The sequence below is a fragment of the Nelumbo lutea genome, chromosome 2, assembly GCF_056320005.1.
Source record: "Nelumbo lutea isolate HS-2025 chromosome 2, American lotus-T2T, whole genome shotgun sequence".
In the NCBI taxonomy this organism is placed as follows: Eukaryota; Viridiplantae; Streptophyta; class Magnoliopsida; order Proteales; family Nelumbonaceae; genus Nelumbo; species Nelumbo lutea.
The window spans coordinates 47,344,085-47,368,027 of NC_142685.1; the positions used below are offsets into that span (position 1 = coordinate 47,344,085).

Consider the following 23,943-nt stretch of genomic DNA (forward strand, 5'->3'; position numbering starts at 1 on the left):
GTTGCCGATGGGTGTACAAATTGAAACTTAAACTGGATGGCACAATTGATCAATATAAGGCTCGTTTAGTGGCGAAGGGGTATAATCAAGTAGCTGGAATTGATTATGTGGATAGTTTTTCTCCTGTTGCGAAACCTGTCACAGTTTGAATTATTTTGGCTTTAGTCGCAGCTAATCAATGGCCTTTGCATCAATTGGATATCAACAATGCATTTTTACATGGTTATCTCAATGAAGATGTGTATATGTCTTCCCCACCTGGATATCTTAAGGCTGTAGTAGGTCAAGTGTTCAAATTAAAACGATCTTTATATGGCTCGAAACAAGCCTCTCGACAGTGGAATTTTGAGCTCACATCTAAGTGTCTACAAGTTGGTTTTCGACAATCCGCACATGACCACTGCTTGTTTGTTAAAAAGTTAGATTCTGAGTTCATTATTTTGTTAGTTTACGTGGATGATATTCTTGTCACTAGCAGTTCCGAGAGCAATATTACTTCTATGAAACAGTTTCTGCACAATGAATTTACGATTAAAGATATTGGTCCTGCGAAATATTTTTAGGTCATGAAATATGTCGATCACGACGAGGAACATATGTGAATCAATGCAAGTATATTCTTGACTTGCTTACTAATACAGGGATGATTGGTGCTAAACCCGCAAGTACTCCATTGCCGAAAACACGAAAGTTAACACAGCAGCAGGATACTCCATTTGCAGAACCTGATAAATTTCACAGATTGATTGGGAGATTACTGTATTTAGGTTTCACGTGACCGGATATCACTTATGCAACACAACAACTCAGTTAATTTGTACAGAACCCGTGTGATTCTCACTGGAAAGCTGCTTTACATATACTCAAATATTTGAAAGGTTCTCCTTCCAAGGGTCTCTTTTTCCCTGCTGGTAATACACTTAAGTTAGAAGGCTACTGTGATGTTGATTGGGCATCTTGTGTTGATACTCGCCGGCCCTTAACAGGATACTGTATCTTCTTGGGTACTTCCTTAATATCTTGGAAGACTAAGAAGCAAGCCACGGTGTCCCGTTCCTCCGCCGAGGCTGAATATCGCAGCTTAGCATCTACCGCTTGTGAAATTCAATGAATCCATTACATCCTCCGTGATCTTTGTATACCTGTTCAGTTGCCCATCGGATTGTGGTGTGACAATCAGGCTGCCTTGCATATTATTGCGAACCCTGTTTTCCATGAACGGACGAAGCATTTAGAGATTGATTCCATGAGCAGTATAAGGATGGTTTTGTGCTTCCTTCGTATATTCCATCCAAGTTGCAACTTCTTGACTTTTTTACTAGGTGTTTAGCAGCTCCACAGTTTGCTCTTTTACTATCCAAGTTGGGGCTTTTTGATCCTCATCAGCCTCCAACTTAAGGGGGGATGAAGAATATTATGTACAATTGTAATAGTCACTTAGAGTCATGTAGTTGTTGTCCTAGTCAGCACTTTCTTGTTTTCTTTTCTTGTTAGTTAGTCGGTTATCCTGCATCTATTTATAGTTGTACTGTGGAGCTAATTAAAAAAGAATCGACGCATTTTCTTTTCTTCTTGGTGCTCCTCTGCATCCGTTTTGCTTCGATTTTGTTCTTGAATATTTCCTTCTGTATCTGATCAATTTTATTCATAGACCAACCTCAAAAGTCAAAATCTTCTCCCGAAATAAAACCCAATTTCCACCAAGCAAACAAACCAAACCTCTAAATCCGCCACAATCCCTCCAAGCATAACATCTCTCAGAACCACCCCCACCGGGCAAGGTCGATAATCCTAAAACAATCTTTTCCCTGGAAGAATACGCACAAGGAGGAACAAAAACCCCGCCAGAATCACTCAAATCAGACCTGAAATCTCTTCCAAGTCGGCAAAACAACCGAGCAGATGAGAAAACCAGGAAAAATTCACAGACCTAGATGACAGAACAGGAAAAATTACAGAGCTAGATGAGAAAACAAAGAAAAATCAAAGGCCCAGATGGGGAAATCAAGAGAAAACTATAACCCAGATGGAGGAAATCAAGAAAAAACGACGACGTAACAAAGAAGAACCAGATATTTAGCTCCCAAAATCGAAACCAAGGTCGTAAGAGAAAAGTAAGAAAGAAACCCTAGGCTTCTTAAAAATCACACAAAACCGGAAAGGACATCTCTCTAATAAAAATCCCCTCCCACCGCAAAATCAACAGAGAGAATAAAATTAAATTAACTTAAATTAAATTCGCATTTGTTAAAGAGGGTGTCAGTTTTCCTGCTGTCACAAATAGACCCAACTCAACCAGGTCAAACAAAACAAAACATCGAAACAAAGAAAAGAGAAAGTGTGGGAGAGGATGGATTAAAATTAACATCTTTTGACAATCTCAGAAGGAAACGAAACAAAACCGGAAGAAAAACGAAACAAAGCAAACCGAGGAAAAAAAAGAAATAGAAAAAAACATTAATATTAAAGCAAGTAGTCCTTTTAATCCAACCAAAAAAAAAAAAACAGAAGAAACTTTGTGATTGTTTTGATTCATGGGTACCCAAGAGATTCGGAGATTATGAACCCAACAAGTTGTCGTGCTCGAAAAGATATACAAAAGCTAGTTTTAGTTCTCTCTTATTTTTTTTAGATTCGGTTCTTAGAGGTTGGAAATTCTGGAAAATCACGAAATGGATTTTGTAAATTTTTTTTTTTTTGTGTTCTGACTGACGCGACTGGATTCATGAGGCTTGACTGATGTTCCCATCTGCCCAAAGCTTTGAGTCCAACTTCTCTCTCTTTCTCGTCTTTATAGCATCTACGGATTTTTTATTTTTGATACGTTTAGCTAAATTCCTTCTGTTGCAAATTGCAATTTAATCTCTCTCTCTTATCTCTAGTTTCTATGGTGTCCATGTGATAAAAGTGGTAGTTCGATCTTCCATGGTCTGATGAGATGAGCTGAGAAAGCGATGCATATCTGGGTCCCAGTCAGACACGAGGATGTATCTGCCTGTCCCTGTGTTCTCAATCTTTCTCATCGCTCCCTGAGAAGTGAGAATTGTTGCAGTGCTTTTTAGCGCTTCATCTTATGTCACATCAGTCTGGTGTCTGGACATCCTGTTCCAGATGATTGGCCATGCTTGCATCGATATTCGGAGCTTGGAATTAACACACGAAAAGGGTCGGATATGGACTGCATCCAGCCAAATGGCCCAAATCCAATCCACTCCAATTGCTTACTACGCTACTTCCTACATCACTACATGTAAGGAAATATGCATGATTGAGATTTGAGATCGAGATGAGATCCATATCCCATACCCTTCAAGTCTATCAACCATCCCCGCTCCGGATTATTTACTTATCTTTAATTTAAAATAATGTTTAGGGAAGAGAATCCATATCTACTAAATCGGGTTTCGGATAGAACCGCTCCATTTCATAGACTTACCAGGAAGCAATGACCCCGACCGGATCGATCTCCTTAATTAGAACGTGGGCGATATATGAATATGAATATGATGAAACCCACTTAAATGAATGGTCTCGATTCTTCGTTTGGGGTGGGTAATGATTCAGGCACATCCCATTCTCCATAACAATTAACGACGGCACACTTGTTACTCGAAGATCGTAATCATGAGACGAGGGTGTACATGTATGAAACATTTACTAATTGCCCTTTCCATATAAACCGGGTCCGGGTTGTGACCAAATCATACCAGAAAACGGTTAAAAAAGAAGGGAAAAAAATTAGAATCTACCAACGTTCAAAATATCGATACACCAGATACTTCCCTACCGGCGTATCAGGTGTTTCGATACTCGTTTTTTTACCTTTTTTTTATTTTTTTTTCAAAACTGGTTCAGGTGAAGTCTAAGACCCCTCCATCCCTTGAACCAGTCAGACCCCGATACACCCACTGTAGGGGCATATCGGAAGGGTCCCAGAACAATACGTATCGGCCGATACGTAATGATACTTTGAACCTTGGAATCTACCCGATCCCATACCCGTTTGATACTAAAGAGAGGCCCCTGCTATGCAGGGGCAAACCATGATGATAAATTTGAAAGAAAAAATTGGAAATGAAAAAAAAAAAATAGAGAAATTAGAGAAATTGCAAGACTGTAAATGCATTTGATCATTGAGCAGGCACCACTTTCGAGAAAACAGACAATGTACTGTGTAACACATGTCCCAGTTAATGTGACTTTCATCCAAACATTTTTGTTCCGTTAGACAAATTATTCATTATTTTATTATCTTTGTCAAAATAATTAAAAATAATAAATAATAAAAAAACATAAATGAGTCTCAACTCCCAATGCATTTAGATTTTCCCCTTTTTCATTATTTTTATTTTTAATTATTTTGACAAAAATAATAAGATAATGGATAATTTCTAACGAAACAAAAACATTTGGATGAAAGACACATTATCCGGGACATGTGTCACATAATTATTACGTATTCACTCATTGTGCTTATCTAACGTGCCTACTACATCCGGACCGGCATTTTACATATTCTTAAAGCCTTTATTCTTTATCACTTACAAACCCATTAGGCTCAGAAGGGAGTGGGGGCCAAAGCTATTACCCTCAAAACCCATCCCTCCACAGCTGCTGCTGCTACTACTATTATTATTATAAATTAGATAATTTATTTTATCATTTTTAAAAGTTTTAAGTAATTACTGTTTAGTTTTTTGTTATTATTAAATAATTAATGTAATTATTTAAAGTAGTTACTATAATTTTAGTAATTTAGTAACCAATTTTGAACAATTAACTAGTTTTATTATTAAAATTAAAGCAATTAATCCAAATTAAATAATCTAATTTAATAGTTTTAATTGTGTAGCCATTATTTTTCAATATTATTAATTTAGTAGTAATTAATTATTATTTTAATTATAAAATCAAAATGTTTTCAATAACATTTTGCTAATCATTATAATAATATCCCATTTATTAATTTATTATGTCTCATTTACTCAGTTTATTCTGATGGAGTAATTGAAGTATACAAAATAATCATCATCTTGGGTTCCATTTGGATTTTTTTTTTTTTTTTTGCTTTTGGACTTTGGATTATGAAAAACAAACAAAAAAATGAAGAAAAGCTGAATTGAGATTTTGATATGCATCAGTTTAGATTCCATTTGGATAATTCTTTTGCTTTTGGACTATTAAAAACAAAAACAAAAACAAAAAAAAAAAAAAAAAGCTATTCTGAGATTTTGATATGCAATAGTTTAATCCTTTCTCAGTTTGGACAAGTATTTGCTAATGCAGTGCAATCCAAGGTATCATAGCAGATGTTAACACATATATGATGTTGATTATAGCACATTGGTTCCCCGATAGTAGTCTAGCACTCTAACTAACAACTATCCAATTTCTTGATATTAGAGTAATACAATGCACAGACATAGAACTGAGTGCAAGTAATACACCTCGTTGAAAGAGTGAACATCACTTCCCCAGATCCAAGAATCACACCCCGCATCTCTTGCACCCCATATATCATTCCTTCGATCATCGCCAACATGAACAACCTCCTCAGGTTTTAGTCCCAAAAGTTCACAGGCCTTCAAAAATATTTTAGGATTTGGTTTCTCTGTTTCAACCTGTTGTGAAAAATATCATGGACCATTAAAATGGAAGTAGTATAATATGGCCAAGCCACCATATCTTGATTTACATACCTCAGTTGACACTGCTATAGCATCAAACCAATGTTCACAGTTCAATGCCCGCAAAACAGGTCAAAGTTAGAAACAACAGCTATTTTCACACCAGCTTTTGTAATGGCCTCAAACACCTTCTCAGCAACAGGATTACAGAGGTGCCAAGCCTGTGAAACAGTCAGGATATACATTCAAAATTCTGTAGATAGAAAGGTATATAAATGAGAAAATTTTCTAATAGAACTGTCACAACCTTGTCAGTTGTATAGTAGTTATAAAGTTCCTCAAAGTACTCTGAATTTGAATAACCAGTGGAAGATTTGACTATGAATTGCCAGAAGGGTCTTCCATTATCAACATATCTGCACATAGAGATAGCCTCAAAAATGCCAAAGCAGTTAAACAACGAGATTGATCATCACTCATCAGCGGGTACTACACTAAAAATTACTCTTACTTGCGCCGTGGGTTGGGAGGGAACGAGGAGGGTCCCAACAGCGTCAACGAGAAGAGCCATGTGAGTGATATCACCGTACAGAGGCCTCCTGCAGTAGCTTGGATTGGACAACTTGGGCTTTGACAGGTTCAGCCACTCCTGAGCATGGGCCAAATATCCAGGCCTAGCCAATAAAAATAAACCAGCATCAAACGCCGATAGAACCTGGGTCCGTATGGGAGAGATATGAGAGAGAGACCGACAGATAGAGAGAGAGACCGAAGAAGATGGGGGCGGGCGGAACCCCTGTTTTCAGTGTAAAAAGTGAAGAAACACAATTAAAAAAAAAAAGATTGGGCGGAGCCCCTGTTTTTCCGTGAAGAAGAAGGGGGTGAGCGGAACCCCTGTTCGGTGTAAAAAGTGAAGACAGTAACCCAATGAAAAAAAAAAAAAGATTGGGCAGATCCCTTGTTTTTTCTGTGAAGAAGAAGAAGAAAGAAGATGAAGAAAAGAAGTACCTGATGATCAAACTACTTAAGGCCTGAAGAGTTGAAGACGCTGTAGTTGGCAGTTCGACTGAGAGATGGCCTCTGATAATCGAACATCGAAGGTGGCCATTCGACTGAGATAACTGGAATTGGCCCCTGTTTTTCTGTCGAAGGTGGCCGTTCGACACTGCAATTCCAGGCACCCTCTCTCTCTCACTCTCATTCTCATTCCTCCTCTTCTTCCTCTGTCTCTTTCCCTCTCTCTTTCCTTCCACCACCACATCTTTCTTTAGTTCTCAGTCTCTTTCCTTCCACCGCCACCTCTCTCTTCAGTCAGCTCTCAGTCTCTTTCCCTCTCCGCTCCTCTCTCCCTCGATAGTATCCCTTCCAGCACCACCTCTCTCTTCAGTCAGTTGTCGGTCAGAGCGTCAGTTACCACTGCTGATATGAGAGACAGGATTCAAGCAAAGTGAGACAAGAGAGAGACACAGAGAGAGGAGAGAGGGAGAGAGGGAGAATAAACATCTAATTAAATTATCAATAATCATAATTACATTAGAAGCACACACGATCAGATTTATCTGATGTTAAATCTCATCAAGACAGAATAAACATCATTACCAAGAGTAGAAAACACATTGTATGCATTGAAATAGTTTGCCTGTGGAAACTATTACCACGAACTGGCAAGGTATGGAAAATAAGAAATAAAATTGGGAATTCCTACCTTGCGTTGGAGCTTATTAAACTGATCTGGAGGCAATCTAGCAAGCCATTTCAGGGATCCAACACGGAATCTGCGCCTTCTTTTGTTAAATGAATAATAATTTCTTGAGACAAATACAACATTATTTTGACATCCTTTTTCACAACATACCTACATGCAACGCACAGCATTTTCATGGGTAAAACCATTAATTAGATAATAAAAACTACGACCACCATGTAGAAAGAATAATCTCAACATACAAGACCGGTAGGAGCATATTATTAACATTAAGAAGAACCACTGATAGGACATAAGAAGTAAAAGGGAAGAGTTTTGGGGTGATTAAAATTACTGGACTTTGTTAATCAAACTTACAAAGAAGAACCACTGCATCCAAAAGGGAAGAAAACATACCAGAGTCCTCCAGGAAGGCGTAGACCTTGGCGTTGATCAATAGTATAAAACCAAAACCCCGGGTGTTTCCCAAGAAAAGCCCCTGTTTCATCTTCCAACAAGATGCCTTCCATCTCTCCAATGTGTTTTGCAATGAATTCACTGAACTTTATCCATAATCAATGCGTCATCAACTTCAGCACTAAGATGAAAGAAATAAAGAATAATCTGACTTAATCTCCTACAAGCTATTAATTTCTGGAACTCCTATTCAGCTTTCTGTATGTAATTTATTAAGAGAAATTCTGTTCATATATGTTCAACTTAGCCCTTAAAGGTATTTGCTTGGAATATGGATTTAAATCTGTTTCATCACTGCCATCTAGGACTCCTTCGAAGATCTCTCTGAGAACCCTTGTTAGATCAGTTAATAGGTGCAGATGCTTGAGATACAGCCTTAAGGTTCAGTCTCAGCTGTCTCGAGGACTGCCACCAAAAAATAAAAAATAAATGAATAAAAACAGAGATAGCGTATCGGGTGGAAGAACTGAAACAACCAAACTCCAACTTTCACAACGCTGCAGACAGAACAATACACTTAAATAGGAATAAGTTAAATAACGAAGTTTGGAGGGGGAATCTGATCTAAGAAAAAGCCACATTAATATCAATAGCCTGCAAAAACTTCCCGAGGAAACAACTCAAAGCAATGAGGAAAAAAAAAATGATAACTACAACTTTGCAGATTCGAAATGAAAAATGAAAATTGTTTGGTCAAGTCGTATACAGACATCAACGCCAAATGAAAATTGTTTGACCAATCAAAACTATAGCAGTGCAAATGATTCGAGTGTAAATTCTGAGCTATTTTTGTTTCAAATTTTAGCTTATTTTGTTTGATTGCAGTACAAATGAAGGAAATTGTACTGCATACATTTATACTAATGCACTCCCATACATTTATACTAATGTATAGATAACCAAAATAAAATGAAACCAGAATTTGCATTTTTTTTTATTTGCAGTCCCATACATTTATACTAATGCAAATAAAATTGCACTGCAACCAAACACAGCCTTAAATTATTAATTAGTGGATATTAGATTATTAATATTAATTATTATATATAAATATAATCAACTCAAAAGAATATAGTATATAACTGAAGTAGTTTGTGTAAACAGTATAAATTACAAGGGGGCCTACTTACTATATGCAGATTTCTTGGCCTTAACCTGATGACTGAACCCATGGCCTTAATAGCTAGAGATCATGCTTTTGTGCTTACCTTAGGAACCGGAGGTGGCTCAATTGCACATGCTTTTGTAAGGTCATTGCAGAGAAACTTTACCAATGCATCAATCAAAGGCTTTGCTTTAAAAAGATATTCCGCAACATCAGTGTCAGAATAACCCATAACCTGGAAAATGTTTAAATGAAGGCTCAGTTATGTTACAAGAAAATGTATAGCACCTGATTGATTCACAATCTCAAAAGCTAAAGCTAAGGTCATAGTATGGAAGTGCTAAGAAAATGCATAAAGACTGATAGAGGAATTCGAGGGATGATTCGATATTTTATTTCACAATTGGAAAATGAGGAGACGCATTGAGAGAGAGAGAGAGAGAGATTCAGGCAATTGAATAAAGTTCTGAAAAAATTTCACAGGATAAAGATGACAATTTAGAGAAGCAAAGAGACATGTGAGTATGTATTTCAAGCTTCAACTATTGAAGCAAGAAAAAAAATTCTTTGTTTCTTTCTTTTTATCATGTGTGTGATTAACTAAGAAAATTCAAGATACGTGCTGGTCACCCTCACCCCATATTCGACTATAAACAATCATTAGAATTTAGAACCAGCTTCCAACCAGTTGGCAAGGGTGATGTGAAAGATATAGATGAGACAAGGTAATGACTGACAATGCTTACCAAGAAAGTTAGGATGTGGGAACTGGCCTAGTAGGGGAAAGATGAGACAAGGTAATGACTGACAATGCAGTTCAGTTGTATCGTTAACTTCCTTCTCTCTCTCTTCTCAAAAGAGATGGTGGTGGCTGATGAGGGCAGATTTGGCCCTCCAGTGAAATTGTGACACGTGACACCTCGTGACAACTAGAAAAACACCTAGCCAACAAACTTACGAAGTTGGTGACCCACCCAGGCACGAGTCTGGCCGGCCTGGCGCGACCTGCGCATGGCCTGACGCGTGCCTGCACAAACTGCGTGCGGCAAACACGACCTGTGCGGCGCGCGCGCGACCTGCGTGAGCTGCGTGCGGCGTACGGCCTGCGCGACCTGGCCGACCTGGACCAGCCTAGCGCATGATCCGGCCAAGCCACCCATAAGGCGCCCACCGACAAACCTGGCCTAGACACTGACCCGCCGACTGACATAGGCGCCAACTTGACGACCTGGTCTAGACACTGACCCGCCGACTGACACAGGCGCCAACCTGACGACCTGGCCTAGACACTGACCTGTCAACTGACGCAGGCGCCCCCTGACAACCCGGCCCAGGCGCCGACCTGGCCGCCTGACACAAGCGCCAGCCTGACGACCTCGAGGAGTTCACCACCGTACCCCGGTTCTGACAGGATGCGACGAGTCTTACCGTTTGGAGGCTTTTCACCCACCTAACCCGCGAGGACTCCGGTATATAAAGACCTCACCCCCCAAAGGGGAGGGGGATGAAAAAAGGGAAGTAACCCTGCTCTCTAGCTCTCTCATATTATCTTCAAAGCTCTCTACAATAAGAGTGCTAACTTAAGCGTCGAAGAGCCCCCACCGAGAAAATACCCCCGGGACCTCTGATTCAGTTCTCGCAGGTCCTTCAGCTCCCGCCGCCTACGAAGAGGAGGAAAAGATAGAGTTCTCGGAGGTCCCTCAGCTCTCGCCACCTACAAAGAGGAGGAAAAGATGGAGTTCTCGCAGGTCCCTCAGCTCCCGCCACCTACAAAGAGGAGGAAAAGATGAAGTTCTCGCAGGTCCCTCAGCTCCCGCTGCCAAAAAAGGAAAGAAGACCACCTCATGCTGAGGGCAGTCGGATTGCACCGCACCAGGAAGCTCCAACATTCTCTAAGTCACCGGCCACCTAGTAGGCAGTTTGCTACCAAGCAATTCGCCACCAGGCAGTTCGCCACCGGGCAATTCGCCACGAGGCAGTTCGCCACCAGGCAATTCGCCACGAGGCAGTTCGCCACCAGGCAATTCGCTACCAGGCAGCTCGCCACCGAGCAGCTCGCCACCAGGCAGCTCGCCACTGAGCAGCTCGCCACCAGGCAGTTCGCCACCAGGCAGTTCGCCACCAGGCAATTCGCCACCAAGCAGTTCGCCACCAAGCAATTCGGCACCAGGCAGTTTGCCACCAGACAGTTCGCCACCGGGCAATTCGCCGCCAGGCAATTCGCCCCCAGGCAGTTCTCCACCGAGCAATTCGCCAGTAGGCAGTTCACCACCAAGTAGCTCATCACTAAGCACGCCACCACCGGGTCAAATAACGAGGTACTTAGCCAAAAAATTTTACATCACAAAACATTGGTACATGGCCGAAAACGGTTACATCAATTGGCGTCGTCTATGGGAACACGCTACAAAAAGCTAAGTTCTCATCCTACAAAAGCTAAATTCTCATCTTGCCAAAACTAAGTCCTCACTTTTTAGAAATTGAACCTATCGCTTTATAGTTTACATTTTTTATGAACTCAGAGACTATGCAGGGAGCTAACGGACTAAGTAGCTCTACCAACCTTACTTTCAATTCAGATAATGCCACATCAGTCCTCTCCGCAAGGTCCCCCCTACAAAGATGAGCTCTTCGTGGCTTCCGTGGGAGTTGGCGGCCAACTGACTACATAGGCGCCCTTACTGGTCGAGCCTTCCAAGGCTCCCGTGTGAGCTGGCAACCTAAAGTTAGTAGTGCTGCCCCCGAAGGTCGAGCCCCTAGTAGTTTCTTGTAGGAGTAGGTGACCGGCATTATGAAGCTAATGCAGGCCAAGCCTACGGGCCACATTACTACTTAAGACCCGATCGCCTCTCCGGCACGGGCAAAGTTAGAAAAGAGTAGACCACTGGTCACTCCCAAAGCCTACAGGCCACATTACTACTAAAGACCCGGTCGCCTCTCCGGCACGGGCAAAAGTCAAAGAAGAGTAGACTACGAGTCGCTCCCAAAGCCTACGGGCCACACTAGTAATTGGATCAGCACTTACTAGCTCATCGACTTACGGGCCAAAAGAAATCTACTCCCTTCGCTGAGTTACTATCAGCTCGGGAGTGGGAGGCTATTGATGAGGACAGATTTGGCCCTCCAGTGAAATTGTGACACATGGCACCTCGTGACAACTAGGAAAACACCCAGCCAACAAACTTACGAAGTTGGTGACCCACCCAGGCACCAGTCTGGCCGGCCTGGCGCGACCTGCGCGCGGCCTGACGCACACCTGCGTGACCTGCGTGCGACACACGCGACCTGTGCGGCCTGCACAACCTGGCCGACCTGGACCAGCCTAGCGCATGATCCGGCCAAGCCACCCATAAGGCGCCCACCGACAAACCTGGCCTAGACACTGACCCGCCGACTGACACAGGCGCCAGCTTGACGACCTGGTCTAGACACTGACCCGCCGACTGACACAGGCGCCGACCTGACGACTTGGCCTAGACACCGACCTGCCGACTGACGCAGGCGCCCCCCTGACAACCTGGCCCAGGCGCCGACCTGACCGCCTGACACAAGCGCCAGCCTGACGACCTCGAGGAATTCACCACCGTACCCCGGTTCTGACAGGATGCGACGAGTCTTACCGTTTGGAGGCTTTTCACCCACCTAACCCACGAGGACTCCGGTATATAAAGACCTCACCCCCCAAAGGGGAGGGGGATGAAAAAAGTGAAGTAACCTGCTCTCTAGCTCTCTCATATTATCTTCAAAGCTCTCTACAATAAGAGTGCTAACTTAAGCGTCGGAGAGCCCCCACCGGGAAAATACCCCCGGGACCTCTGATTCAGTTCTCGTAGGTCCTTCAGCTCCCGCCGCCTACGAAGAGGAGGAAAAGATGGAGTTCTCGGAGGTCTCTCAGCTCCTGCCACCTACAAAGAGGAGAAAAAGATGGAATTCTCGCAGGTCCCTCAGCTCCCGCCACCTACAAAGAGGAGGAAAAGATGAAGTTCTCGCAGGTCCCTCAGCTCCTGCTGCCTACAAAGGAAAGAATACCACCTCATGCTGAGGGCAGTCGGATTGCGCCTCACCAGGGAGCTCTAGCATTCTCTAAGTCACCGGCCGCCTAGTAGGCAATTCGCCCCCGAGCAGTTCGCCAGTAGGCAGTTCACCACCAAATAACTCATCACTAAGGCACGCCACCACCAGGTCAAATAACGAGGTAGTTAGCCAAAAAATTTTACATCACAAAACATTGATACATTGATACATGGCCGAAAACGGTTACATCAGTGGCCTTAACCACTGAACCAGAGCATCCTGATTCACATCCTTAGGCTCTGCTTGGTTTATTCAGAAAACAAGAGAGAAAATATATTTCCCATATTTGCTTGGTTCAACTATGACATGGGAAAGATATAATACTGGAAAAACTTTAGGCCTCTGAGGACTCCGATGGAGAGATTCAAGCAGTCGATGCCGCAGGTTATTGTCATTCTGATGCAAAAATCCAAACGTTAGCCCGTATCTAAGACCTAGAAAAGTAGATCAACTGCAATCAAACAAGTGGGTATATAAACTATTCTCCAATTTCAGCAAGTCAGTAGGCAACCTTCGTTTCTGGAAGAAGTGTTATTTGAGCGAACACCTCATCTGTTTCCTTTTCCACCTGCAAACCAAGAAAAAACCAGCCAATAACGTTATTAGAAAACGAAATAACGATCACCTCCCACCCGAACTGAAGGTGGGGAGCAGAGAGAGAAAGATACACAGACTGACTGACAGTGAGACAGACCTTTAACTCAACATTTACAACTGTGCACAGAATGTTGGAAGGTATATGGTAGATGGGCATTTTCAGATCATTATCAAGCTTTCAGAAGGCCTTAACCTACAAAGAATTTAGATAGTTAATACACACTGAAAAGAAAACAAATGATTATTGTACAGCACTGAATACTCAGATCACAGGAATGAAACAGTGAAAGAGATACAGGAAAAAACAGAACCTGCTCGATGTGTTTGGGAGGTAGAAGACCTTCTCACCGACTCGAGGAACAGCAGCGAGGGGGCCCGCGCTTCTCAATTCCAATAGCCATTCATTCATCCAGCATGTCCCTTTCCCAGTCCTTGCTTATCACAACAAAGATCTTCCAGTGTTCTTCTATCCCTCTTAAACGAAGCATGAAACCAAGAAAATCAAAGTTTTAAGCTCCAAGATTTTTATAACAGAGAAAAAAAATATCGCTTAACTAAATCCTAAAAATTACAAACCAATAATAAAGAATGTTTGAGAAGGTAAACCCCATGCGTGAGTGAAAATAATGGAATGGAGTCACATGGGAGTGGAAAAGCCAGCAGTTAATGAAAGCTCAATCAAAAAAGGCAACGAAGAAAGCCCTCGTTTTTTTGAGAGTGCTGATGAAGGTCTCAGTTCCATCATACTGCATCGCCCAGACCACTGGAACAGAGCAAAGGAGGGGATTCTGGGTTTGTTTCGCAACTCATGGCAGAGAAGATGAATAAAAAATATAACCCTCTCACTGTTATTTCTCTCTCTTTCCTCCGAAGAGAGGGAAAGAGTATTTGACAATTGTTTTTGATGCAATGAAAAGGTATTGCCACTTGTTTTTCATGCAATATATATATATATATATTTTCAATGAGATTGTAATTCACAATGTTAATTATTGTATTTTTTTTATTTTTTTTCCTTTTTCTCATTTCTTATTTGGCTATGAGGATCAATTCCCCAAACATTGAGAACGTCATCTGTAGTCTTCCTTGGTCGACAAAGTAATCTACCGATTTGGAAATCTCTAATCCCAGTCCAGTGAAATTAAATCAATCGGATAAGTACAAACGCATCCATTCAACAGGCTGAAACAACTAAAGAAATATGATTCTGATCATCAACTGAGTTAACGAAGCAAATCTCACAGTCGAATAAATTTCTAAACACCACAGATATTATAAATACTGCTAGGAAACAATTAAGCAAGAAATGTAATAGGATCTGCAACTCATTCAAGAAAAAGGAAACAGAATAAAACACGATGAGATGAATGGCCCTTTTAATAGTAAAATCAAGTGAAGAAAAAAAAGAGAAATAGATAAGCATAGAAACTATTGATTTTCCTCTTTTAATTACTGCCAACACGTTCGCCTCCTAATTACCGACTCCAAAATCAATTACAGGGGTTTATTATCAACTATGGCGTCAACCAAACAATTACAGAGGATGGTTTCCCAGTACCTCATTGCCGCCTCTGTTGGTTGACAACCGGATGCAACATTAGAGAGAAGAAAACGAAAATGAAATATAAAGAAGAAAGAAAAAAAAAAGTTGCAGAGTATGTTAGAACTTACCTGAGATGGGATTTTGACCTGATCCGATCAAGAGAACAGGGGAGCTTCGGCTAAAATTATGGTTTGAAATAGATGGCTGCAGCTGGGGGAACAATTTCTGTTAAAGGGAAAACAAAGCAATGCTGACCGATGCCCGACCAATGTTTTAAAGAGGGTGATGCTACCGGCGAAGAAGAAGCGATAGAAGTCCCCGGTTTTTCGGAGGAAGTAGAGAGAGAGCGGGAAGATAGACACGAAAGCTGGGAGAGAGAAAGAAATGTGTCAAAGGAAGAGAGAGAGGAGTAGTGAGACGAAGTGGCAAGTGGAAAATGGAGAGAGGGAAAAAAATTTCTGAAAAGATGAGAAAAAAAGTAAATACGCGTTGTACATGCAAAATAGAGGAAGAGACAAGTGGTCAGTCATGCAATTTACACTTAATAAACAACGGTATTGAATAGGAAGATTCTGTTTTGCGAAAGGGGAAAGCGCCCTTATATATATAAAAGATATGATTGGTAGCTGAGACCTGATTCCTTCTCAACGAATCCAAATAAGTGACGGCAGTCTGCAGACTACAGGTGCGAAAAAGGGCAGATCAATCTGGTTACGTCATGGGCTGGGCTTAAACACCCACCGCCACCAGAGTCCAGACTAGCCCGGTCCAGCTTCAGTCCACATACACCCGACCCATCACCATGTCCATGTGCGAAGGCCGAAGAGCGAACATTGGAAAAAAACGAGCCAGCATTTGGTTCTCTCCACTCCCCACCGCAGCAGCGGCACCGCCCAACAATAACATTGGAAAAACCCTAACCTTTCCCGTCGTCGTGTCCTCTCAGCCACCCTCCGACGCCTCTGAACCATGTTTATCCTCCGAAAAAACCCAAAAGAGATCTTGAGGACACCTAATGCTTCCTTCTTCTACATCACCTCCCGTTGCCTCTGCAGCACCACCGATACTGATGAGAAAGCTAAACTAGAATTTACAGACCCGGATAAACCCACATCAGCTCACTACGACCAACTCGTCAACATCGCCGGTCATTCGAGAGACTTCACCACCCTTCACTATCTTCTCAACAAACGCACCAAGGACGGATGCTTCAACACCACCAATACCTTCAAATTCATCACCGGCGCCGTGGACGACCTCTCTGACCTGATACAGACCCTAAGTCGTCTTGACAAGGGCTTCGCCCGCAAGAGCGCCTTCGATGCCCTAATCGCTCGTTTCTGCAAATTGGACCAGACAGAAAGATCCCTTCGTCTCATTGATACAATGATTCGGGGCGAACACGGCATCAACGCCTGCACCTTCCACCCCATTCTCAACGCTTTGACAAGAAAGAAGAGCATGGAGGAGGCCCGGCGCGTATTAGCACTGATGAAAGACAATGGAATCACCCCGGACGTTACCTCTTACAACTACATACTGACCGCCTATTGCGTCGCCGGGGATTTAGAAGCTGCGGCCGGAGTCCTGAGGGAGATTCTGGAAGAAGGGTTGGAAGTGGACCCGAGGACGTACGACGCGATGGTATTGGGAGCATGTAAGGCAGGGAGGGTGGAAGGAGCATTGGCGCTGTTGAGGAGGATGGTGGATGACGGTGTTCCTGCGCTGTATTCTACGCATGCGCATGTCATTAATTGGTTGATGAAATTGGGTTGCTTTGGACAGGCGGTGGAGTTGGTGTTGAGTTATGGGGGAATAGATAAGGGCTTGGACACGGAGAACTTTGGATTCCTGGGTAGATGTTTGATGAGGGCGAGAAGGTTTAAGGAAGCCAAATTGGTGCTGGGGGAGATGGACAAGAGGGGTTTAGTGATGGGACACAAGTTAAGAACAGATTATGCGGAATTGCTACTGAAGACCATCAAAGTCACCAAATGAGTTTGATTAATCACTAATCGATCGAAACATCTGATGTGATATAATTTGGCGTTGCTTGTTTTACGATTAATGAAGGGCTTCATGAATGTGATGATGAGATTATACTTAATGCTTGGTTTTTTATTATTAGGCAGTCCCGGCTTCCGATTCCAACTCCATTTGACCATTGATATGAACTTTCTTTTAATGTATTTGGAATAGATAAGAGTGTCTCTTGTATCCATAATAGAAGAATTAAATACAAAGAGAATATAGAATAGATGTTATGATTTTTATTTCAATGGAGAAATGGACTTCAACATAGAACGGAGAGAGAGTAGATGTGATGATTTCCTTCGAGAACTTCACCACCTCCTGCAAATACATCCATGCTTCACCTTCTGCAAATAGATCCATGGTTCATGCTTAAATTTTTAGTTTATCAACAATTTATGTCACATGGTTCAAGTCTCAACTTATGCAGTTTTTTAATGCAGTATAGACGATGTGATCTAGGACTTCGCTTTATTTGCACACGGGAATCAACCTTAAACTCCTGCAAAACGTCGAAAAGATGTACAAGTAACGCATTAAGCCCAGCAATGAATATCTTACTTTTCTTACATCCATCTCTATTCTATCCAAACTCTAAAGACGTAACCTGTAATTGCAATTCAAAATCCAGAATAAGGTGCAGAGGTCCGGTAAAAACCCAAGCCTGTCCAATTATTTCTGTGCTAAAAGGATTAGAATTACTATTTTGCTCACGTCTGATGTCATTTTTCGCCAATAGGCAGTATTCTTGCAAAATAAAAGACCAAGTGAGTAATCCTGGTGACTTCAATTCAACCCACTAGTGAAGTATAGGAAATTTGATTCTAGCTGATAGAAAGAAGTAAACAAGTTACTCCACAAAATTTGACTTTGGTTCATTATGACAATCGTTTTTAAATCTATTAAAAAGTTCACCCCTTAAGCCCTATGGTTACAATCATATCCCCAAGTGGGAGCAGATAATTGCAATGCAGTTTAAAGAAAAGCAAGAAAAACAAGATTGCAAGCATCTCCTTGAATATCTTCACCGCTGCCAAAAATAAACATGAAGACCACTCCCCTCATGTAGTATACAGCTGCATGAATGAGCATACCCGCACCTATGATGACTCAACATCGGAAAGATCCAACCCTTCTTTGTACAGCTCAAAATCATCGGGGCTCCACCTGCATATTAAGTGAAGACGAAAAGTAGCCATTTTGATCCCAAGCAAACGCTGCAAATGAACAAAAATGAGAGCCTAATTAGATCATGCATTTAATGACATCAACCTAGGTCAATATAAACCTGATCGGGAGTTATTTAAACAAGGGATAACATCATTTTCTCCAGTCAAATTCTCAGCTCTTTAACCACCCAAATATTGCAATTTGAATGGATGATTAAGATCATGTCATTGCCCTAAAGAAAAATTACTTCATGCTATGTTAAATGCAATGATTATCCATATTGAATGAGACCTCCGGCACATAAAAAGATGCCACATGGAACTCATGTAGAATGTAAAGTTATATCCTTCCATTCATAACAAGTTCCATGTAGCCTCTAAAAGATAGGTAAACCCCAAGAAAATTGACTGAGCTTCCATTTTAACTATGCACCAATTTCTGTAGGATATAAACAAACCAGTATGCGTGATGACTCAGGTGACAGTGGTTCTCCTTCTTCACAGACGACAAAGTCAGACACGAGTTCCACCACACCTATAAAGAAATGATGAATAGAATCACTATCATATACATGTTCAACTCAATAGATGATTGAAAGGCGATGAGAAGTTGCCAACCACACCTTTGTTCAACCGAACAGGCATCCCTTGCTTGCGCAGAAATGGCTCCATTTCATGAGTAAACTGGTCCAAAGGACCTTCTTTAAGCTCCACCTGCAACAATCAAGGACGCCACCTTAAGCATTATTTTTTGCAGTGACAATTACCATAAATAGCAATCAATGTATCCAGATGGTACAAGGTGTATAAATTAAGTACATATAATTTTACAAGCATGAAACATCATCCAGTGTACATTCATATGCCAGGTAAAACTTGTAGTATTACAATCTATTGGAAAGGAATGAAGGTACAATAATATTAGGAAAAAAATGAGCCTATATTAGTATCTAAATGAAAATTGTGAATTTGATGCCTTTTGCAATTTTAGATAATTATACTGAACTTATTTGAGGATGGGCCTTCACCCAACCGTTGGGTTGTTCCATTGCGAAGTGGGTGACCAGTAGGGGTGTCAATTGGACCGGATTTGGTCCAATCCGATCCAGTCCAATGTGAGTCCATTATAAATGGACCAGGTCCAAATCGATCCAATGAATGTTTTGGACCAATTTGGACTGGTCCAATTCAATGTCTGGACCATCCAATCTGTTAAAGTTCATTTTGATTTAGATTGGTTTCAACCCAAACCCGGTCCATTGACACATATATTCTTATCTTATATTAATGGACCAGATATTGGCTTAATCCAACCCAATCCAATATAAGTTTGTCACAGATGGATCAGGTCCAATCCAATCTAATAAATATTTTGGACCGGATTGGTCCAATCCAATATGTCTTGTTGGTCTGTCCAATCCATCCAAATTGATTTTGAACTGGACGAGGTCCAATCCAAAACCGGTCCATTGACACCCTTAGTGACCAGGGTTCAAATCTTGGAAACAGCCTTTATATGTGTGCAGGAGTAAGGCTGCATACATCTGCCCCTCCCCAGACCCCGCATTGGCAGGTGCCTCATGCACTGGGCTGCCCTTTATACTGACAGTTTATTTATCTGCTATACATAAGAGTGTCAAGGGATTGCAGTTTCTGTTCTTGTTCAACCAAGCAAAGCACCTACATCATCATGTCTGTATAACAGGTCCTAAATAAGTCATGCATTCTCTGAACTGATGTACCAAATGCCAATGGTAGATCAAGTTGTCCTAAAGAACTCATTAAATTAGATAAAAGAGTAAATAATGTTCATAATCTTTTCATTATTTTAGTTAGTAGCAATTATTTTTAAATGGTAGTTTGGCTTATAATGAAGCAAGAACTCAAGAGAAACAGCCAGAGGGTGGCAATTTATTGAGTGGGCTCGTATATGGGCAGAGCTTTTCACCATTGTATTGTTTTCTGATGGAACATGTATCAGTACAAGAAGAGCAATGGGAGTTAGAAAGCTTCCAATTTGATGTCAGAATATTTCTGTCATCACTACCCATTAGCAAATTACCTTTTTATAGCCAAAGCCAATATCATTCCAAAAACCTTTAAAACCATATTGCCTAGGCTAGATCTTTGAACTGTATTAAAATGAAAAGGACAACAATTTTAAAATGGCATGGCAATGATAATAACTGTATTTAGTTTCCATTAAACAAGTGGCTGAGAAACGAGATAGAAATAAACAGAAAAGGTAACTAGCTCTTTTGTGCTCAGTAATCTACAACTTAACAAGAGAAAAGAGTGGAAATAATGGGTCCTCGCTCCCAAACCTTTTCAGTTGCAGTGCTTCCTGTCCTAGCAAAGTCATACTCTTCATATTGTTCAAACAATCTGCAAAACAAAGTGAAAAGAAGCTCAGAATCATGTAAAAACCAACATTAAACATGCAGATGACAGCGGTCCTAACCTCCAAGAACAACAAAAAAGGAGTACATCTTATAGATGAAAGAATTTTTTGCAGAGTCTTTCAATCTTCCAAATAGCTTAAAAATGAAAATCATAACTTTCCCAAGGATCTAACTAGTATTATTCAGAGTATTACAGCCACATGTTAAAGGGATACCTTTCGACCTCTTCTTTTGGCAAGTTAGTGAAATAAAGTCCAGCATTTCCACGCAAGATCTGACATATAATAAGAAAATCATGTTAAGCATGTGGAATAAGTATAAGTTGTTGGAGACATAAGACAGCTAGCATACCTTAGAAACTTTGTGAATGCCAGGCCTTACTTCATCAGCAATAGATCTTCCCAGAGATATTTGCATCACCTTGTTTGATCCCAGAAAAAATCTGGCATTAAGACAACAACAAATACAAATACACATTCAACTTTTATAATTTTAATAACATGCTGATTGAGCAATACTTTGTTCCTAGAATCCTAGGTAGCAAGCTTACAATTAATCAATAGCAAGAAAGCAGAAAAGAATGGAAAACGTGAAATTGATTACCTGCTTGTGGATTTAAGCTGTTCCCTGAACTCCTTGAACTTGAGATTTCTCATGTTCTCAAAAGAGAAAACATATATTGAATTGTAATTGTCTATGGCCTGTCTTATTGAATTGACAATTGCTTCTTTGTGCTCCTTCCCCTTCTTCTTAGTCTTCGATAGTGTAACTGTCATTTCGCAATGCAATCAAAAATTAAAACTACAAAAAATGAATCAACTAGGAAAAAGGAAGACTAATATCATGTCTCTTCTAACCCTCATTACTGGTGTAGAAAACCCTAAAACCCATGAACGGAATCTGGTTGAGCTTTTCAAACAGATCACTCTGAGAAATCTAAGGAAGTCGATAAGATTTCTGAAACTAGCTCAATTTCAGCAGTCCAAAGCTAAGCTACCCATGAAAAGTAGTAACAAAAAAAAAAAAAAAAAAATGTAGATTTAAGCAAGAAAACATAGAAGAAAAACCGGATTTAGTGATTAGATATATTAGTGCTCGAGAAGAAGAGTACTAACCAGGCCTGTTACGCTTAGATTTCGGCATTCTTGAATAGATGAAGCGTATGCAAAGGCGGCTTCCCCTTCTGCCTTACGTTTCAAAACCCCTTCAACCAGGGGAGCTCCTCTTTGTGGGTTTAGGTTTATACAGAGGGATTGGTTCGCTGGACAATAGGGTAATCAGCAATCTGGCGGGTTTGGTTGGATTAAATCCGTGTTCCACTCTAATGTTGCCCGACCCGCTAACTGCGATGTTAACCGAGTGACATTACCGAGTCATAACGAACCCGTTTATCCTCAAATCAAAAATCGTCGGGACACTTTAAAAGGAGTTCACATCTCCGCCGTATATTGGGAATATCTCGATGATAGTACTAGAATCTATAATATCATTATCGGAAGATATTTCTAATACATGATGAAGATGTGCTCTGGGACATTGTGGGGCGGAGAAATGATCTCCTTGAAAGCACATGCCACTCACTCAGCCGCACTATGGGACTCCCTGAATGTCATGCTTGTATGTAACTGTAATAAAAAAAAGGGTAAATTTTTTAAATTACCTTTATGATTTAGTTTATTGACCTGTTTATATATTGTCTTAAATACCTCTATTCTTATAATTGACATCGTCATTAAATGTTAATGGCAAAAACAAAATTTTAATTTTGTCTTCCATTATTCCTCAAATTTTGAAAATAAAACCCAATGATAAAAAGAAAAATTTTCCCTCCTTCCATCGGTCATTTGTGCCACGAACCACTACCGCCATCACTAATAGTGTAGGTGTAGGTATATGTGGGTTATACCAAATCGTTTTGCCTTTGACCAGTTTAACTAGTTTTGACTTTTGAATTTGAAAGTTTATTTTAAAAGCTTTCTTTTTGGAATAGACACTTCTCTTTGAAGGACACAGATGTGTCCATTTGGGTGACTGGAAACACTTTATAAATAAAGTAGTGGTCGACCCAGTTTCATACTATTGTCGTTTGCTAAGGTCTGGCAAACGAGTGCTTGTCTACTAGTGCCTTGTGGGTTGTTTTATCGTGGTGACCGATTTGCAATCACCCGGCTGCACTATAGACTCAGTTTGGAAAGAGTACAAATACAAATATGTATTGTATAAATACATACAAAATAATACAAAATATAAGATTTTGCACACAATTTTGTATTTGTACTCCTTCCAAACTGAGCAATAGGGGTAAATGTGGTTTTAAGGAGAGTGACCAAGCGGTGTGATTCAGCCCTCCCTTTCACTGCAAATCCTAGTTTCATCTTCATAGTTCTGCAACATTGCTGAAGTTTGGTTTGGAAAGTGTTCACTTATAAGTTCAATTTTGCCTTATTTACATTATTATTCCACCAATCTTAAAATCGCATTTATTGAACTTATCTCTGCTAATCCCATCATGAGAAATTGGATACTATCAACAATTCTTGATTTCTCAAAGATTGAACATTTCAATGGAACCAACTACAAGCGCTGGAGACATGCCTTCTGTTTGCCTTAAAATAGTTAGGGGTAGCTTTTGATTTGACTAAATCAAAACCACTGAACATGGAAGAATTAGCCCGTTCTGTTGTTGTAGAACACTAGATCATTACCACCACCTTTACAAGAACCATATGTGATTGCCTATGAAATTTGGATTGCTCTAGACAACAAATACGCTCTGGAAAATGCTAGAAATAAAAAGAAATATATATATATATATATATGTGTGTGTGTGTGTGTGTGTGATTGCCAATTTTCTACATTTTACCATGAAAGAAGACATGGATGTGTCTGCCCAAATAGATGAGTTTCAAGGGCTTGTGGGAGAACTAGCAAAGGAATGCATGATACTGCCAGATGAATTTATTGTCATTTCTCTCGTAAAGAAATTGCCACATGCATGGAATGATTTCTGATGAAGGAAGATTTGGCCCGACCTCGTAATTACGCAACAAGTGGCAAAGGCAACAGCTCGGCACAACAGCACGCCTAAGGCGCGAGCACCAAAGGGAGGAACCAGCGGTCCGAACTCCCTACCAGCAGCCCGAACTCACTACTGGGAACCCAAACTCTCCCTTGGGCCCCAAGTCAAACCCGAACTGGCTTGCCCTATGGCAGTTCGGAACACACCCCGCCGAA

The 23,943-nt window shown here is 40.9% G+C and overlaps 3 protein-coding genes and 1 pseudogene across 9 annotated transcripts; 1 reads left to right on the forward strand and 3 right to left on the reverse strand.

Annotated features, from left to right (window-relative positions):
• Positions 1 to 5,229: 5,229 nt before the first annotated feature.
• On the reverse strand, positions 5,230 to 7,841 carry LOC148870420 (uncharacterized; annotated as a pseudogene). The gene is made up of 5 exons (XR_016107264.1): positions 7,729 to 7,841; positions 6,139 to 6,264; positions 5,935 to 6,043; positions 5,700 to 5,848; positions 5,230 to 5,621 (listed from the first exon to the last, which is right to left on the reverse strand). The product of XR_016107264.1 is annotated as an uncharacterized LOC148870420 (transcript).
• LOC148870421 (auxin response factor 11-like) lies at positions 6,843 to 15,882 on the reverse strand. 6 transcript variants are annotated; one of them, XM_088971842.1, is made up of 10 exons: positions 15,741 to 15,882; positions 15,236 to 15,474; positions 13,876 to 14,038; positions 13,662 to 13,757; positions 13,479 to 13,535; positions 13,292 to 13,363; positions 8,997 to 9,128; positions 7,729 to 8,193; positions 7,333 to 7,482; positions 6,843 to 7,043 (listed from the first exon to the last, which is right to left on the reverse strand). In XM_088971842.1, exons 4-8 carry the CDS (start codon positions 13,719 to 13,721, stop codon positions 8,131 to 8,133), a joined length of 384 nt encoding a protein of 127 aa, XP_088827968.1. In that variant the 5' UTR covers positions 13,722 to 13,757; positions 13,876 to 14,038; positions 15,236 to 15,474; positions 15,741 to 15,882; the 3' UTR covers positions 6,843 to 7,043; positions 7,333 to 7,482; positions 7,729 to 8,130. The 6 variants fall into 6 exon arrangements, with proteins under 6 accessions (XP_088827968.1, XP_088827967.1, XP_088827972.1 ...); XM_088971841.1 differs by having other exon boundaries at positions 6,843 to 7,046; positions 15,236 to 15,565; positions 15,741 to 15,861; XM_088971846.1 differs by lacking the exon at positions 13,292 to 13,363.
• Positions 15,883 to 16,076: 194 nt separating this feature from the next.
• On the forward strand, positions 16,077 to 17,386 carry LOC148870422 (pentatricopeptide repeat-containing protein At2g40240, mitochondrial-like). Its single transcript, XM_088971840.1, has one exon. It carries the CDS (start codon positions 16,077 to 16,079, stop codon positions 17,103 to 17,105), a length of 1,029 nt encoding a protein of 342 aa, XP_088827966.1. The 3' UTR covers positions 17,106 to 17,386.
• A 584-nt stretch (positions 17,387 to 17,970) lies between these two features.
• Positions 17,971 to 22,068, reverse strand: LOC148870423 (Ribosomal protein L10 family protein). Its single transcript, XM_088968229.1, has 8 exons — positions 21,825 to 22,068; positions 21,313 to 21,478; positions 21,061 to 21,151; positions 20,925 to 20,983; positions 20,632 to 20,692; positions 18,931 to 19,021; positions 18,766 to 18,842; positions 17,971 to 18,355 (listed from the first exon to the last, which is right to left on the reverse strand). The coding sequence occupies exons 1-8, from the start codon at positions 21,850 to 21,852 to the stop codon at positions 18,239 to 18,241; spliced, it is 690 nt and encodes a 229-aa protein (XP_088824355.1). The 5' UTR covers positions 21,853 to 22,068; the 3' UTR covers positions 17,971 to 18,238.
• Positions 22,069 to 23,943: the final 1,875 nt, after the last annotated feature.

Coding starts and splice junctions, on each gene's coding strand:
- LOC148870422 (XM_088971840.1), top strand. CDS start 16,077: ATGTTTATCCTCCGAAAAAACCCAAAAGAGATCTTGAGGACACCTAAT.
- LOC148870421 (XM_088971842.1), bottom strand. CDS start 13,721: ATGCCCATCTACCATATACCTTCCAACATTCTGTGCACAGTTGTAAAT. Junction 13,364..13,478: donor CACTTCTTCCAGAAACGAAG/GTTGCCTACTGA, acceptor TTTTTGCATCAG/AATGACAATAACCTGCGGCA. Junction 8,194..8,996: donor AGCCACCTCCGGTTCCTAAG/GTAAGCACAAAA, acceptor TTTTGGTGGCAG/TCCTCGAGACAGCTGAGACT.
- LOC148870423 (XM_088968229.1), bottom strand. CDS start 21,852: ATGCCGAAATCTAAGCGTAACAGGCCTG. Junction 21,152..21,312: donor CAGCTTAAATCCACAAGCAG/GTAATCAATTTC, acceptor TCTTAATGCCAG/ATTTTTTCTGGGATCAAACA. Junction 19,022..20,631: donor GAAGCACTGCAACTGAAAAG/GTTTGGGAGCGA, acceptor TGATTGTTGCAG/GTGGAGCTTAAAGAAGGTCC.